Raw genomic sequence first — 17,623 nt, forward strand, 5'->3', positions numbered from 1 at the left:
CTGGGCGTGCCCCCTGCCTCGTGGACAGCCCGGAGATCCACCGACGTACTTCTTCCTCCTATATATATCCATATACCCTAAAAACTTCAGAGAGCAGAATAGATCGGGAGTTCCGCCGCCAGAAGCCTCCGTAGCCACCGAAAACCAATCTAGACCCGTTCCGGCACCCTGCCGGAGGGGGGGAATCCCTCTTTGGTGGCCATCTTCATCATCCCGGCGCTCTCCATGACGAGGAGGGAGTAGTCCACCCTCGGGGCTGAGGGTATGTACCAGTAGCTATGTGTTTGATCTCTCTCTCTCTCTCTCTCTCTCTCTCTCTCTCGTGTTCTTGAGGTGGTACGATCTTGATGTGTCGTGAGCTTTGCTATTATAGTTGGATCTTATGATGTTTCTCCCCCTCTACTCTCTTTTAATGGATTGAGTTTTTCCTTTGAAGTTATCTTATCGGATTGAGTCTTTAAGGATTTGAGAACACTTGATGTATGTCTTGTCGTGCTTATCTATGGTGACAATGGGATATCACGTGATCCACTTGATGTATGTTTTGGTGATCAACTTGCGGGTTCCGCCCATGAACCTATGCATAGGGGTTGGCACATGTTTTCGTCTTGACTCTCCGGTAGAATCTTTGGGGCACTCTTTGAAGTTCGTTGTGTTGGTTTGAATAGATGAATCTGATATTGTGTGATGCATATCGTATAATCATACCCACGGATACTTGAGGTGACATTGGAGTGTCTAGGTGACATTAGGGTTTTGGTTGATTTGTATCTTAAGGTATTATTCTAGTACGAACTCTAGGATAGATTGAACGGAAAGAATAGCTTCGTGTTATTTTACTACGGACTCTTGAATAGATCGATCAAAAAGGATAACTTTGAGGTGGTTTCATACCCTACCATAATCTCTTCATTTGTTCTTCGCTATTAGTGACTTTGGAGTGACTCTTTGTTGCATGTTGAGGGATAGTTATATGATCCAATTATGTTATTATTGTTGAGAGAACTTGCACTAGTGAAAGTATGAACCCTAGGCCTTGTTTCAACACATTGCAATACCGTTTGTGCTCATTTTTATCATTAGTTACCTTGATGTTTTTATATTTTCAGATTACAAAAACCTTTATCTACCATCCATATACCACTTGTATCACCATCTCTTCGCCGAACTAGTGCACCTATACAGTTTACCATTGTATTGGGTGTGTTGGGGACACAAGAGACTCTTTGTTATTTGGTTGCAAGGTTGCTTGAGAGAGACCATCTTCATCCTATGCCTCTTACGGATTGATAAACCTTAGGTCATCCACTTGAGGGAAATTTTCTACTGTCCTACAAACCTCTGCACTTGGAGGCCCAACAACGTCTACAAGAAGAAGGTTGTGTAGTAGACATCATCCATGTGTTGTCATTGCCTTACCGGTCAAGCTAACATCATCATGAGAGTTTTCACCCTGCAACTTAGGTGTTTATTGTATGGACGGGTGTTACTGGTCGTCCACCCAACAAGATCTCGAATTCCCCCATTATAGATGATCACATTCGTCAGCCATCCTTGCAAAGGTGACGAGGTTGTGGAAGGGGAGAAGAGGGAAGAGCGTGCAACACTGAGTAAAGCACGCTAGCGACATTCGTTATCTCCACTTGTTTAGTCAAAATTTTGACTACCCTCTCACTTTTTCATCCAATTAATAGAGAAGACATACTGCCATTTTTTCTACAACATATGAACAAACTCAAGGAAATTAATAAATGGGTGTGTGCATCACTTTATGCAGGGAGAGGGGGCTACACCTTCTTTTCGAGAAATTATTTTGTTTCTCCTCAATACACAAATGAGTAAAGTAAGGGGAAGGCAAACACCATCACGATCAGAGATTTTTCACTACTGGGAACAAGGGGCAATGCTCGTGCGCCACCATTGCCTTACTAGTTAAGCTAACATCATCTTCAAGATGTTCATCATGCAACTCAGGTGTTCACCATATAACTGAGTGTTGTTGAACGTCCACCCCAACTGGATCTTGAATGCTCTCACTAAAGATCTTCACGCTTGTCAACCATCCTCACAAAGGTGGTTTGGGTCACGGAAGGGGAGTAGACGAAAAAATGTGCAACATTGAGTAAAACACATTAGCATCACCCATTATCTCCACTTGTTTAGACCAGCCATTGTGTTCCATGTCGCTTTTTGAGTCAATTAATAGAGAAGACATACCGCCAATTTTATAAAACAGATGCACAAACTCAAGAAAATTAATAAATGGTTATCTACATCACTTGATGTAGGGGAGGGGCTTACACTTGCCTTTTGAGGAATTATCTTGTTTATCCTCTCCCCAAAGACACAAAGGAGTAAAGTAGAGGGAGAAAAAACAATCATGGTGTATAATATTTTCACTAGGGCAATGCCCATGCACCGCCATTGCCTTAACAGTCAAGCTAACATCGTTTTGAGGGTTTTCATGATGCAGCTTAGGTGTTCATCATATGCACGAGTCTTGCTGGTCGTCCACCTCAAATAGACATCAAATTCTCTAATTAAAAATAGTCAAACCGTTGAGGCCCCTCTTGCCTTTTGAGACAATAAATAGAGAAGGCATATCGCCATATATCTTTAAAAAAGATGCACAAAGGGGATCAATAAATGGCCTTGTGCATCCCTTGATGCAGGGGAGAGGGGGTTACACCTGCTTTTTGAGAAATTATCTTGTTTCTTCTCTCCCTAATGACACATAGGAGTAGTAAAGGGAGGAACAAAACCACCACAGTCAAGAGTTTTTCACTACAGGGAGCGAGGGGCAATGTCAGTGTGCAACGATTGCCTTACCGGTCAAGTTAAGGTCATCTCGAGGGTTTTCACCATGCATCTATGGTGTTGATTGTCCACCCAAACTAGATCTTGAATTCCCTCATTAAAGATTGTAACGCTCGTCAACCATTCCCCGGAGGTGGTCCGAGCTGCGGAAGGGGTGAAGATAGAAGAGCTTGTAACACCGAGCAAAACACGCCAGCAAGAGTGGTTATCTCCATGTCTTTAGTCAAACCTTTGAGTTCCTCATCGCTTTTTGAGGCGATTAGTAGAGAAGACATACCACCAAATTTCTAAAACAGGTGCACGAACTCAAGAAAAATAATAAATTCCCGTGCGCGTCACTTGATGCATGGGAGAGGGGGTTACACCTACTTTTCGAGAAATTATATTGTTTCTCCTCTCTTCAAAAGACGCAGGGGAGTAAAGAAAACACAGAAAAACATCTCGATCAAGAGATTTTTCACTACTGAGAACAAGGGGCAATGTATGTGCGCCGCCATTGGCCTTACTGGCCCAACCAATGACATCTTCAGGTTTTTCACCAAGAAACTCAGGTTTTCGCCACATGCATGTGTCGCTAACTGTAGCGCCGCTACTAGATCTTAAAACCCCTCATTAAAATCATCATGAACGTCAACTAAGCGTGCAACGCAAGTAACATTCAAAAAACCGCTTCTGCTTTGAGCAGACGTGCAAAGACTCATGACCGATGAAGACATTGGCAGTAGGAAGAGATCGAGTCGTAGTCAAAGCAATGGTGGCTCTACACACAAGCTACAATGTCGTCATCACAACTTGTTATTCACGGCAGAGCTCGTCTAGAACACTCTTATTTTTTTTTTTTTGTAAAAAGCATCATACAATTACGAAGAGTTTGAACAAACCGTAGGTCAAGCTGGTCATGTAATAATGCAGAGTTTTAAGAAGTCATCAACATACTCCTTTCATCTTTATTTACTCCATATATTAGCGTCAAACTTTATAGAGTTTGACCAAGTTTATCAAAAACAATTTTAACTGTCACAATAACAAATATATATGGTATGAAAATATATTGGATGACGATTCTAATGGTTGATTTGGTATTGTGCATGTAAATATTTGTTTGTATATATAAACTTGATCAAATGTTACAAAGTTTGACTTGAGACAAGGCCATGGAGGAGCACTAATACATGTACTCCCTTCATCTGAAAATAAATGACTTAACTTTGTACTAACTCTATATAAAATTGAGTCAATTATTTTGAAATGGAGGGAGTAGTAGTATACAATTATACAACACGCGAAGGCGAACAATATGCGGCCCCAACCCGACTGATCCTCACCTGGAGATTCCATCGTCAAAAGCTTGACCAGTACGTACAACAACTTGCCTTATGCTACATGGCCAACTGGCAATACTATATCATCAGATATTCCTAAACCAAATTGCACCACTGGATTGAAGTTGAACCTACCTAGCGGCAACGGCAAAGGGCACGTTATCCGAATAAAAATCAAGGGATATGCTATGCTGGTCAGACTATCATCACGAGTTGGGTGACCAGTGCGCCTGCCTCACGCTTAATTAGCCACTAAGATTGCTTGTCCTTTTTTCCTCCAAAGACAGAGCTAGAAAACACTGCCCATCTGTTCTCTAGCTGTTTGTTAGCTGGTTGTCTGCCGCGCGAATTAACAAGGCATATCCTTCCGCGTGATGCTCCTCGTGGCGTCCGTCTCGATGGATGACTGTCTGCCTACCTGGATTGAGCATCCGAGGGCGACGTGGCCACGGACGGTCGCAGTCGCGGCCTCGCCGACATGCCGTGCGTGCCACGGGTGGCCCATGTGGCGCCAGGTCACCGGGCTGGCCACCTCGCCGCAGATCAAATTCGTGGACAGCGTCGCGCCCAGTCACGGACACATGAGCAGCGTCGACGCGGCAGCGGGGCTGCCGGACGCGTGTACCGGGCCACCGCGTTTGGGCTATCGCTGTCGCTCGGTTGCGGGAACGGGAAGGGGGACCGGGACGTCTCATGAAAGCGCCGGACCAAATGGCCTGGGGAATTCTTTATCCACAAACTGTTGCCCCCGGCTGGTCTCGACCGTCCGTCGCGTGGGGCGAGCCATCCCGCGCGTCCGTTCGGGTGGGTCCCAGGGTCGTCAGGTGGCAGCGTGACGCCAGCTGGAGCCGGTGGGGCACGCACCACCTTATCCTCTTTTCTCCGCCGCGTGGTCTGTCCGTGTGGGCAGGGTCCACTACGCCGGTGGGTGACAGGAATGGTAGGGCCCATCGGTCGGTGAGGGGTGGACCAGGAGGCAGGCGATGTGCGCCGGGTGCAGCAAGGGGGGAATATACTGTGTGCTCGTCTTCCTCGTCGCCCCACTTCGCCTCCCCCATTCTCCCCCGAACTCCAAAACGCCGGATCGGGTCAAAGGCGCGGACCTAGGGTTTGGATAAAACACTCGCCATTACGCGGATCCGGCGGGGATCGATCCGGGGGAATCAGCCATGATGTCGAGGTCCTACACCAACCTGCTCGACCTTGCGGCGGGGAACTTCGCGGCGCTCGGCCCGGCCGGCGGCGGGAGGCGCCGGTCGGGGTCGTTCGGGTCGAGGCGGATGCCGCGGGTCATGACGGTGCCCGGCACGCTGTCGGAGCTGGACGACGAGGACGACGAGCGGGCCGCCACCAGCAGCGTCGCATCCGATGTGCCCTCCTCGGCCATCTGCGAGCGCCTCATCGTCGTCGCCAACCAGCTCCCCGTCGTCGCGCGCCGCCGCCCGGACGGCCGCGGCTGGGTCTTCTCCTGGGACGACGACTCGCTGCTCCTCCGCCTCCGCGACGGCGTCCCCGACGAGATGGAGGTGCTCTTCATCGGCACCCTCCGCGCCGACGTGCCCGCCGCCGAGCAGGAAGAGGTCTCGCAGACCCTCATCGACGGCTTCCGCTGCGCCCCCGTCTTCCTCCCCGCCGACCTCTACGATCGATTTTACCAGAACTTCTGCAAGGGCTACCTCTGGCCGCTCTTCCATTACATGCTCCCCTACGCCGCCGCCCAATCTCCCAGTGAGAACGGTGCATCTGCCGGTGGTCGGTTTGAGCGCGCCTCATGGGAGGCCTACGTCCTCGCCAACAAGCACTTCTTCGAGAAGATTGTTGAGGTCATCAACCCGGAGGACGACTATGTTTGGGTCCATGATTACCACCTCATGGCGCTGCCCACCTTCCTCCGCCGCCGCTTCAATCGCCTCCGCATCGGATTCTTCCTCCACAGCCCATTCCCCTCATCAGAGATATACCGATCCCTCCCTGTCAGAGAGGAGATCCTCAGGACTATGCTCAACTGTGATCTCATTGGATTCCACACATTCGATTATGCCAGGCACTTTCTGTCTTGCTGTAGTAGGATGCTCGGGATAGAGTACCAGTCAAAGCGTGGATATATTGGTCTGGATTACTATGGTCGCACTGTTGGGATCAAGATCATGCCAGTGGGAATCCATATGGGTCAATTGCAGTCAGTGCTGCGATTACCTGAAATGCAGCAGAAGGTTGCTGAGCTGCGGCAGCAATTTGAGGGCAAGACTGTGTTGCTTGGTGTGGATGACACGGATATCTTTAAAGGCATCAATCTGAAGCTTCTTGCATTTGAGTATATGTTGAAGACACATCCTAAGTGGCGGGGTAGGGCTGTGTTAGTACAGATTGCTAACCCAGCGCGCGGGAAGGGAAAGGATATTGAGTCCATTCGGGCTGAGATTCAGGATAGTTGTGAGAGGATTAACAGGGAGTTTGGCCAGTCCGGGTACAGCCCAATTGTTCTCATTGACCGGAATGTTCCAAGTGTGGAGAAGCTTGCATATTATACAGTCGCTGAGTGTGTCGTGGTGACGGCTGTGAGGGATGGGATGAATTTGACCCCATATGAGTACATTGTCTGCCGACAGGGCATACCTAGCTCTGAGTCTGCACCTGAGGTGAGTGGGCCACGCAAGAGCATGCTAGTTATCTCGGAATTTATTGGGTGCTCACCTTCACTGAGTGGTGCTATTCGTATTAACCCATGGAATGTTGAATCAACGGCGGAGTCACTAAATGAGGCCATATCAATGTCAGAGCGTGACAAGGAGCTGAGGCACGAAAAACATTACCGCTATGTAAGCACACATGATGTTGCATATTGGTCAAGGAGCTTTATCCAGGACCTGGAGAGGGCTTGCAAGGATCATTTCAGGAAGCCATGTTGGGGCATTGGATTGGGATTTGGATTCAGGGTGGTGGCACTAGACCCAAATTTCTCAAAGCTTAGTTTTGATTCAATTATAATGTCTTATGGGAGATCAAAGAGTAGAGCTATATTTCTTGACTATGATGGTACATTGGTGCCACAGGCTTCTCTCTACCAGAAACCAAGTGAAGAATTAGTAAGCATCATTAATACCCTATGCTCGGATAAGAACAACATCGTCTTTATTGTCAGTGGAAGAAGCAAGAATAGCTTGGGATCAATGTTCTCCTCATGTCCAATTCTAGGCATCGCGGCAGAGCATGGTTATTTCTTAAGGTACAATTTTTTATTACCACTGTTCTACATTTTGCTTCAGATTAGCAGTGAAGTCTGTACTTTATTCAGACGTAATAGGAATAGGAGTCTAGGTCAAGTGCAGATGCAGAGGTGTCAGTGTTTTCTGCTTCATCGAGCAAATAGCAATCTAGTTTACTTTTGTTCGTTTTTCTTGTATCAATAGGAAATTCTTCATTTGTTCCTTGTCAGGCTACTACATGCACCAGTTGTTTGTTTGGTACTCCCTCCATGAAATTAGGGTGTCAAGTGGGAGAATAATGCAGTGCTCGGCAAAATACCCCTCCCTCGGATCTGCTTTACTGATTCACATTAATTACCTGTCGCTGCATGCACATAACACGATTGGCTAAGGCTGCACATTCTGCTGCTCCGTAGCATTCACACTCTAGGATTGGCCAGCGTGAGGCCCATATTAAACGGATGCTAGTTATCGAGGCGCGTGGAGCAAGTATTTTGCGGCGCTTTCAAGGGTAAATCTGGGAAAATAAACTGCATGAGATTCTCTCAATTGTCGCGCTCAGAATTGTACGCCCTCCTTTGGCGATCGGAGGGAGTACTTCACTGTAATGACCAACTAGCGGAGTCAGTAATTAGGACCTGTAAGATCATACATGTTATGTTCATTAAACTCATGTAGCAGGTTCTGCTTTTACTTCGACATGGCATGCACACGTCATAAGATGTTTGTTCATGTTTCTTGGCTGCCCATTTCTGTTTAGTGTTTTTATTATCTGGGGAGAATGGAGATCACTGCAGACTGATCATGATTTTTGGAATCACTAGAGAATTAAATAGATGATGAAACACTTTGTTTCCATATGTAGGTGGACTAGAGATGAAGAATGGCAAACCAGTACCCAGTCCCCAGATATTGGATGGATGCAAATGGCCGAGCCAGTGATGAATCTTTATACAGGAGCAACTGATGGATCCTACATTGAAACCAAAGAAACTGCTTTGGTGTGGCACCATAGGGATGCTGACCAAGGCTTTGCGTCTTCTCAGGCAAAGGAGATGCTTGATCACCTGGAAAGTGTACTAGCAAATGAAGCAGTCTCAGTCAAGAGCGGCCAGTTCATTGTTGAAGTTAAACCTCAGGTTCGCCATTACCATTTCTTGCATTCCATTAGATGAGCTCACCAAATTTTGTGCCATCCATAGAGTATATGCGCACATGATTTTTCCCTTCATTTATATCTGTATGCGATACCCTATGACTTGCTCTGCATTTAGCTGGTGCCCCTACCTGAGGTTCGCATAATACTTCTGTGTCAATCACACAAGCCATTTTGTTTCTTGTACATTACTTCAGGTTAAAGTGATTAGTACTATGGTGTGCTCCCTCTGTCCGGGTTTAAAAGGCCAGTGGGCCTCAATCGCATGCCCGTAATTCTAAGTCCGCTTGTAATCAATTCCCTGCTTTTTCGCTGGGTTTGGCTGGCGCTACGTCTGCTGATTTGGTGAATTAATTAGCCAGAGGAGCTGCATCACATGCAAGCGTGAGGGGCTAGGCTGCATGCAGAATTTAATCGGTTACGTTTGCGTAATTGATGCAACGACAAATGCATGTCTGATTTAAAAATTCCTTCCTCTATCCCGTTGGTGCATGTGGCCAGCATTGCAAGAGGAATTAAATCATTTCTGTAACTGGCGCCGAGTTAATTTTGCATTGGTCTCAACCTCAGCGTTTTGGCCAACGGGCCTTTTAAGCCCAGACGGATGAAGTAGTCACTAGGCTTTTTGTAGATTTAACAGGGCGGTGATTATGCTTTTTCTATATTTATTACCTTCACAATTTTATCCTATTGTGAATGCCTTTCAGTTTTACATTAGGTAATGAGTATATTGCTTAAAAAGCTATTCGTGATTTGTATTCAAATTTTATTCTATTTATGTGGCCTTGGTTGCTTCACCATATCTACTTAATACTTATTACCAGCTTTGAACAAAATAAACTGTCCTTGTTTAGTTTACATGAGTATGTCATATGCAGTGCATGCATCATATTGCATCCACTTCTTTCCCTCTTTAGATGCTTTAATTTTTTCAAAAATGTCATTCGATCAGAAATATGGAAAATAACCACAATGGTTTTACTAAATTATTTCAGGTTTTATTTGTTCTGATCTTTGCACCGCTGCTGAATTTCCATTAATTCGTTTGGTTATCTCTTTGTACTGCAGGGTGTTAGTAAAGGTCTTATAGCCGAGAAGATACTTTTATCAATGAAGGAGAAAGGTCAACAGGCAGATTTTGTTTTATGCATTGGTGATGATAGATCTGATGAGGATATGTTTGAAAATATTGCGGATGCCATGAAAAAGGGCATTGTTGCTCCAAAAACACCACTGTTTGCATGTACTGTGGGGCAGAAACCGAGCAAAGCCAAGTTCTATCTGGACGATACATATGAAGTAGTCAGTATGCTGAGTGCACTAGCAGAAGTTTCAGAACCAGACCCAACGGCAGGCTTGACAGATGACCTGGCTACATCAGTCTCCTCATTAGACATCAGTGATGAACAAATACAGTTCAGTAATACAAGGATAGAAGGATCTTAGCCTGGAACTGAATCTGCATACTATGATGCTCTGACTCACTAAAACTATTTTCTTTGATCCGAAGGGGTGGAGCAGTGGGCAAATGACCCACAGCAGGGCAAAAACTATCTTACAGGTCACAATCATTAATTTCTTGGACTCATGATTCATTGTAGAGAAGAAAATGTGTTTCTCCTGGTGGACAAGGGAGTTATATAGTCTGAAGCTGCAAGGAGAGGGGTTACATTCTGGTAGCTACAATAGCCTCGTTCCTCGGTTGGTTACTGCATTTCAATGGGTTGGCTGCAAGAAGACTCATATGTGCATAGCTGATCTTTCGTGCTCCCATGTTTCTCTTGTGTTCTCCGTGATATGGAGAATATTGGCATTAAACCTGGGGAAAGGACAACTGTTGCAGCTTGTCTGTCGGCTTGATTAACAAAAAGATTGTAGTCAAGAAACCTAGTTTTTCTTTTCTTGTAATGTTGCGCAGGTGTCTGAATATCAAGGATGAGATTCAAATGATAATTTGACAGAGTTATGTGCACCCTTATATCTGGCTATCTTTTACCTTAGTTCGCTATCTATAATTCATAATGTCGTGAACTTACAGTAGTTCGTATTGCTGATGATCACCGAAAAAAATAGCGCGCTATAGTGTTTGAGAGGAGCCACTGCTACGCTATAGCCAATTTCTTCGCCATGTCCATGTCCACTATCAGCGCTATATCATGCTAAATTGCGCTAAATCACTTAGCTTTTAACGTCACTATTTCTTAGACGGCTGAAACTCAGGCCCATTTGTTTTCCACAGTCCAAATTGAGACACCGATTGACTAAAATAACTCACAAAGCTGCTGCTGTTTTTTTCCTAGCTGATGATACTTGACCCTCGCTCGGTATTAGTTTTTGCTTATAAATGTTTTGCTCGAATGAGGCAGCACAGCGCAGGGAGATTTCTTTTTCATTTTCAAGTGCAGCACAGCGCAGGGAGATTGACATAAACCTACGGGAATGCATAGGGCACATCTAGATGTATTTATTGCACATTTAAGTGACTCAATTAAGCATCAAAAGGAAAAGAAAAAAATAAAGTACCCACACGAACCTTTATGTAAGATCAATGCCATAGGATTTAGATGTGCAATACTTATGGCACATCTAGATGTGCTTTAACAAAACTGTAAACCTATTTTCCGTCCATCATCATTAGAACTTGGAATGATTATTATCATTAGCTTATGTCAACTCATAAGGCTGATGATAAGTAAGGTCTCCTAGTTGTATTTTGACCGTTCCCCTAAAAAAAAGTTGTGTTTCACCGATTTATTCATCACGAGCCTGGGGAAGAATAGATTGCACTTGTGTGACGCTACTCTGCTAGAAAGATTCAAAGTCGAGCATCTTCAGAACATAAATACTCCCTTACTAAAGTAGTGATCTAAACGCTCTTATATACTTCCTCTGTAAACTAATATAAGAGCGTTTAGATCACTATTTTAGTATTCTAAACGCTCTTATATTAGTTTACAGAGGGAGTATTTTTTTATAGAGGGAGTAACAATTAGGAAGAGGATGCTCTTGTTTATTCTGAAAATGGCAAACGTCGCAACTACTGACGCTCCTCCCGAACGCTGACACTGACAACCAAGTTTACAAATGATCTATACTACTGAACTGAGCATCAGCCAATGGCGAACGTACTGACTACTCTTATTCACTCTGAAAACCGAAACATCACAGCTACTGATGCTGCTCCTCCTGAACTCTGATACCGGCAATCAAGTCTACAAATGATCTACACCACTGAACCGAAGGTCTCATCAGTACAACAATCAACACATGGAACACAATACTGTACATATTAGCAAGCTACAACACGACCAAGCTCGACTACACAGAGCAAAAAAAAGGCCCTCGCGTCGCTCCCTCCCCAGGGGCGACACGGCCTCCGGCCACCACACCCAATCCCACCAAATCGCCAAGGCCTCCGGCCACCACACCCAATCCCACCCCTCGCCGTCGCCGGCGCCTCCTGCGGGTAAAGCTCTCATGGAGCAGGCGGCGGCGGGGCTCCTTTTCTCGCGGCGGGCGGCTCCTCTCACGAGCGGGGGATCTCTGAGCGGGGCGACGTCGGGCGGAGGGCGGCGGCCGGAGCGGCGTCGTGCCTCTTGCGGGCGGCGAGTGGGGCGCCGGGGCGGCGGCCTCGGTCCGGGCTCCTGATGTGGCCGGGGTGTGGACGGCGCACGCTCGCGCAGCGGCGGCTCGGATCCGGCTGTGCGCGTGGGGCGCGGTGACTGGCCGGGCGCGGTGGTTGCAGGCGTGCGTCGGGCGCGGTGACCAGCTGGCGTGGCGGGTGTGCTCCTCTGGAGTGCGAGGTGTGCTGCGGAGGGAGATCCTGCTCGTCTTCTCTGCTGCTTCGCCTGTGCAGCTCCGATTGGATCTGGTGCAAGGTGCATCGATCTGGGTGCTGCGCTTCGCGATGCGGCGTGGGTTGCTGCGGTGGAGGTGGCTACGGTGGTGGACGGCGGCTTCGGCCAGGGGGTGGTGCGTGTCTGGTCGCGGTGGATCGTGGGATCCCGTGGCAAGAATGAGGTCGGCCTCAGCAGGTGGTGGCTGATGGGTGGCGGTCGGTGGTGGTAGGTGGTCGGCGCATCTTCGGGAGAAATCTTTGCTCCGGCCTTCTTCGGAGCCGGCGACGGCGGTGCCCGCGGGTGCCGTGATCTTTCTTGGAAGCGTCGCCGTGGAGGTGTGCTCCTTCTCCCCACGGCTTTGGCTCCGGAGGGAAACCTCAGATTCGCTGGGTCGGGCGATGGAGGCGTCTTCGCGTCTTTCTCCTCCTTGGGGGCATCGTCTCGGAGCCGGCTACGACTGGGAGACTGGTGGATTGCGGCATCTTCATCGTGGATGGTGGCATCTTCGCCGTGTAGTTTGCTGAGGCGGGGCGCTGGTTTCTGTTTGGCAACGATGATGTCGTCGAGAGGAGCTCGGGTCGCGGCGTGGACTTCGGTAGTCGGCTCTTCCCGGCGTGTCCGAGGTGCTTTGAGGGCACGGTCGGCGCAAGTCCTGCATATTTCCCTGGTGAGGCTCGTAGTCAAAGTCGGAGCTGTCGGCTGCTTGCGCATGTGGCCATCTGGTGGCATGTGCCGTCGTGGCTTCTATGCGGCTGTTTGCGGGTTGGCTTCGCGGTTGGAGCTCAATGGTGAAGTCGGAGTCGCTCGTTCGAGGCAACTGGTGATGACGATGACGCTTGCGACTCCTCGACGAATGCTTTTCTTCTTTGCAGCTTTGTGTCCCATGTCGGTGGCCAAGTTGGCCGGTGGTGCCCATGTCACGTGGGTTGAGTTGTATCGGTTTTAGCTCGGTTTTCCGTTAATTAACCGTGCAATTCTCTTCTTCTTAATCAATGAAAATGGCAAATCTTTTGCCCCGTTTCAAAAAAAAAAAAAACAATACTGTACATGTACATGTACAATACAGGAAGAGAAGAACCACAGCTGCAAGCGACGGCTCATGGCTCAGGAGAAGAGGTACACCAACTCAAAAGATTTCCTGCAAGGCATGGCACATGCTCATTTACTTAGCGGGTGAATGGAGAAACATATGGTGCAGTAAGTGTGCAGTTACAATACAGGACCGACAGAGGTGGCTTACGAGGTTTTCCCGGAAAATGTAGGGATGTAGTTGTAGATCAGGTTGTCCAGCACCTTGTCGGCAGGGTGCCTGTTTGGCGACTTGCGGGCTTGGCTGTTTCACGACAGAGCGAAGAAGGGTGAGATAAACACGCTGTTCTTACCCTTTTTCACGAGCTGTTGCTTTGCAGTAGGAAAGTATGGAATTCATGCATTGGAGGAAGACAACGGTGCAAGATACCAGTTTTCTTTTCCCTCAGGCTGCGTGTGTTTTGAGCGTTGATGTTTTATTAATAACTATGTCCCCTTTAGGGGGTTGCGATGGGCAACAAACTGTGAACTCGCTTCATTTCTTTAAAATGCAACTGGGCACAAAGCTGTTTCGAAATGCAACTGGGCACAAAGCCTTATTCACAAACAAGTTGCCCAACAGGAGCCATACAAACGTACACAGGACCTATACCTGCTTAGTAGGGAAACTAGGACACCATAAAATGATTTTGAATAGGTAATCCGCCATTCCGTGAAGTATGGTTTTCATCACAGAATGAGGGCATGGTCAACATGAATGTGAATAAGCAGATGATGTGTTGCTTATAACGAATAAAGAGAGTATTACAAACCTGATAAAGTAGTTGGCAAAAATTTGTGTCACTTGTACTGCATCCTCGCTGTGTGGAATCATTGGTTTACGCCATTCGAAAATGGCTTTCTGCAGCAAGTGAACAAGCTAATTATAGTCTGACCTCTGAATATATTACGTTTGCCTAAGTGATCTGGCCAAATGAAGAAATATCATGGACTGAATAGTTTAAAGACAAACATTTTGATAGCAGCCTAGTAATATATAGTCCTAAAAAATGTCAAACAAGAATAAATGGGATGCAAAAATGTGCACAGGCATGCGAACAGATTAGTGGAATACCGACTTTAATTTCAAAAACAACCAGCAGCACTACAGTCAGCATACCTCAGGGTGCCACTGAGTGCAAGTGATAGGATATTTCTGTGCTTCAACGGTTGAGACGTAAACCTGATTTGCCAAAGGAAAGTAAATTAGTTTGCTGTTTCTTTATACATTGATTTAGCACTACCTCTGAATTAGGCTGGTTGAGTCCAAACCAGTTAAGTACTAGGAAAAAGATGACATATTGTACCTCACCATTTTCATCAGGGGATATAGTCAGAATCTTGAAGAAACTTGATAACGCATCATTCTCGCGCAATCTCTTTGGAGATATACCATACTTTGACCAGTTAAGAAAATAAACCATGTTAGGGAAAACAAGGAGATAAAGATAGTTATTCTGCAATCTCCATAAAAAGTTGCTGTTTTAAATTGACAGTCATGATTTGGTTGAACCAAGTATATCATGTCAATGTTAATATCGAGTGAAGGTCAAAGATAAAATGTGATGAGTACCCAAGATTCTTCTTCTAATACAAAACGACACGCATCCAATGCGTGTTCAAGGAGAAAAGGAGCACCCTGGATTCTACTTACTTTGTGGTTTTGCATGACAAGACAACTGGTGCTGAGTTTCTTGATGAGATCAGGATGAAATCTGCGAATTTGGATTACTTCTATTAGACAGGGATATTAGAAGCCAAGCCACAAAGAGTCAATAGAAGACGGTATTTGTGCCATAAAAATGTACGGAGCGACAAGGTTATATCTTAGATAAATGGATAACATCAAGCGTAGTGCCTGTGGTTCAGGGGGCATTCTAGATATAATATTACATCTATAATCTAACCAACTGCATAGTTGACATCAATTTAATTCATTTTTGCTATTTCAAGTTTGATGAAGCTGGCGTCTAAACCTGAAATTTCATTTGCAATGCAGTGTACTGTAAACTGTAAGCTTAATTGCATTTTCTCTGTAATGAAAACCTAACATACATAATCTTTTTGTATAGGCCGGGACAAGAAACATGGTCTTTGCAAGTGCCCATGCAGACTTTCAGTTGATAGAGGAAAATGAGAAAGCTGCACAAGTTTGGTACCAATACGATTTTCTCCTGCAAATAAAAGATGACCATGCAGTACCTACACCTTTCAAATATATATTAGAATCCCTACCTTCCAAATACTGATCCCTGAAGTGAAGAATAATTGGGGAACTGGAGAGTTGATGCTTGATCTGAGGCGTGGAATGACTCCAAAATATTATTGTCCTAATACCAATATAGAGAAAAGAGCCAGTTGTCAGTTTGTAGATACAAAACACAAACTTGGTATGGAACACACTAAGTGTCTATGTCCTGTTCCCAGGAACAGAACAGTGCAGCCGACCAACCGGTTCTTCACTGCATCACATGACTACATGAGGGCGGCAAGAGCAAATGTATACTTTTAAATTCTAACACATCATTTTTCTTCAGGCAGATATCTCAATTTGAGGCTGTCCTAATAATATAATAATTTCAAATTATTTCTGTACTTTAGCAACTAAATTTGCATGTTGACGTCTATAATTTTTGTTCATTATCTTAGAAAAAAGAGAAATTACCTTGCTCACAATCATGCTTACAAGCTCAAAGCCAAGACACTGTGCAAACAATGGAAATGGAACTCCTGCATCATTTTTGTCCAAGACATACTACAGAAGATAAACAAAGAAAGTGAGAATTATCCAGTAACGTTTGGTCCCATTCTGTGTGAACTAGGACCAATAATATGATGTTACCATACTGTGATATAGTATGTTCTTAATAATGGAAGCAAGTACAGAGCAGAAGTGAGTAACATGTCTGAAACACACAGAAGCTGCCTAATAGATAGGTACCTGAAACACTTTCTTAATCGTCTCAAAATATGGACCCCTTTTCACTGATCCACCAGTAAACAGCACACCATTCACCAAACTGAGTTTCTGCAGTAAAAGGGACACAGGCAAAACTATCAGAAATTACTACCTAAGAGATAAGATGTAGGTACTACTGAGCAAGCAGGGGGCTACCAAGTAAAAGTAACTAATAGGTGATCTGTTGTCCTGAGATCAAATGACTGCAGAACACGAACAATATTTAATTATTTATAGTAGTCAGAGACATGATAGGTTAACTGTTTCATCTAGATCTTTTTTTAAACATGTTTCACCTTGATCTGAAACAGATGAACAGTAACACAAGCTAGTTAGACACTGAGTGATCAAGTCACGATCCACCTTGCTACTGTATTTGATTTGTCATTCCTATGTAAACATGTACTTTAAATGTAGAGAAATTCTAAATAACCAGAACTACGAATGTTCGTTTCTGCACTGTTAGAAAATGATTTTAACTTGTACATAGAGTACATAGTAAGTTGACTATCAAGTATTTTAGTTTGACTTGCAAAGAACTGGCAGTTGTCAGATAGAACTACAATCACATTTAAGCAGCAGAAAGAGAAAGGCGGAGGGAGGGAGGGGATCTGGAAGCGCTGACCTCGAGGAGGCGCTCGTCGGGCTCGTTGTAGATGAGCGGGATGACGCGGGCGCCGCCGGCCTCGACGAACTTGACGTAGGAGGCGCCGATGTAGGAGGTGGAGGTGCCGTTGTCGATCCTCCCGGCCGCGCCGTCGCCCGGGTGCGTGACGATGCCGATCACGGGGCGGTCGTAGACGGTCGGGTCCGCCGGCGCGGCGCAGGCCCCGGCGCGCGGCAGCCGGATGACGCCCGGCGCGGCCGCCGACGAGGTCCCGAGGAGGGCGAGCAGGAGGAGGAGGGGGAGCAGGTGCCGGGGAGGAGAAGCCATGTGGAGGTGTGTGAACAATTGGACTGTGCCGGCTGGGAGTGGGCTCGCTTCAAGCAGGTCGCTTTTGTTATCGCCTCGTGGCTGGACTCCAGAGGAGGATTATACTTGAATTCCATAATAATAGGAGCATGTGGTTCGCGCGGCGATCTGGAAAATGGATCTGCTGGGAGAGGAGGTAGCGGAACGTGCAAACCTCATCTGCTTTCGAAAATAACAACCGCTCCCACGCGTTAGAGCATTACTAGTAGTACCCCTAAACTCTCAAACCTTCATAAATAACCGCTTTTTTGCGGGTTGCAACAAAAAAAAACACAAAGACTAA

The 17,623-nt window shown here is 46.2% G+C and overlaps 3 protein-coding genes across 3 annotated transcripts; 1 reads left to right on the forward strand and 2 right to left on the reverse strand.

The window, feature by feature from the left end:
* The first annotated feature begins 5,171 nt into the window (after positions 1 to 5,171).
* On the forward strand, positions 5,172 to 10,479 carry LOC119287147 (probable alpha,alpha-trehalose-phosphate synthase [UDP-forming] 7). The gene is made up of 3 exons (XM_037566671.1): positions 5,172 to 7,365; positions 8,211 to 8,484; positions 9,570 to 10,479. The coding sequence occupies exons 1-3, from the start codon at positions 5,309 to 5,311 to the stop codon at positions 9,945 to 9,947; spliced, it is 2,709 nt and encodes a 902-aa protein (XP_037422568.1). The 5' UTR covers positions 5,172 to 5,308; the 3' UTR covers positions 9,948 to 10,479.
* Positions 10,480 to 11,669: 1,190 nt separating this feature from the next.
* On the reverse strand, positions 11,670 to 13,177 carry LOC119354762 (serine/arginine repetitive matrix protein 1-like). Its single transcript, XM_037621510.1, has 2 exons — positions 11,930 to 13,177; positions 11,670 to 11,798 (listed from the first exon to the last, which is right to left on the reverse strand). Exons 1-2 carry the CDS (start codon positions 13,067 to 13,069, stop codon positions 11,670 to 11,672), a joined length of 1,269 nt encoding a protein of 422 aa, XP_037477407.1. The 5' UTR covers positions 13,070 to 13,177.
* Positions 13,178 to 13,298: 121 nt separating this feature from the next.
* Positions 13,299 to 17,345, reverse strand: LOC119287156 (gamma-glutamyl hydrolase 1-like). Its single transcript, XM_037566681.1, has 10 exons — positions 16,993 to 17,345; positions 16,350 to 16,436; positions 16,074 to 16,163; positions 15,644 to 15,738; positions 15,063 to 15,123; positions 14,716 to 14,805; positions 14,529 to 14,591; positions 14,182 to 14,270; positions 13,581 to 13,673; positions 13,299 to 13,478 (listed from the first exon to the last, which is right to left on the reverse strand). Exons 1-10 carry the CDS (start codon positions 17,299 to 17,301, stop codon positions 13,445 to 13,447), a joined length of 1,011 nt encoding a protein of 336 aa, XP_037422578.1. The 5' UTR covers positions 17,302 to 17,345; the 3' UTR covers positions 13,299 to 13,444.
* Positions 17,346 to 17,623: the final 278 nt, after the last annotated feature.

This window comes from Triticum dicoccoides, chromosome 1A (assembly GCF_002162155.2).
Source record: "Triticum dicoccoides isolate Atlit2015 ecotype Zavitan chromosome 1A, WEW_v2.0, whole genome shotgun sequence".
Classification (NCBI taxonomy): Eukaryota; Viridiplantae; Streptophyta; class Magnoliopsida; order Poales; family Poaceae; genus Triticum; species Triticum dicoccoides.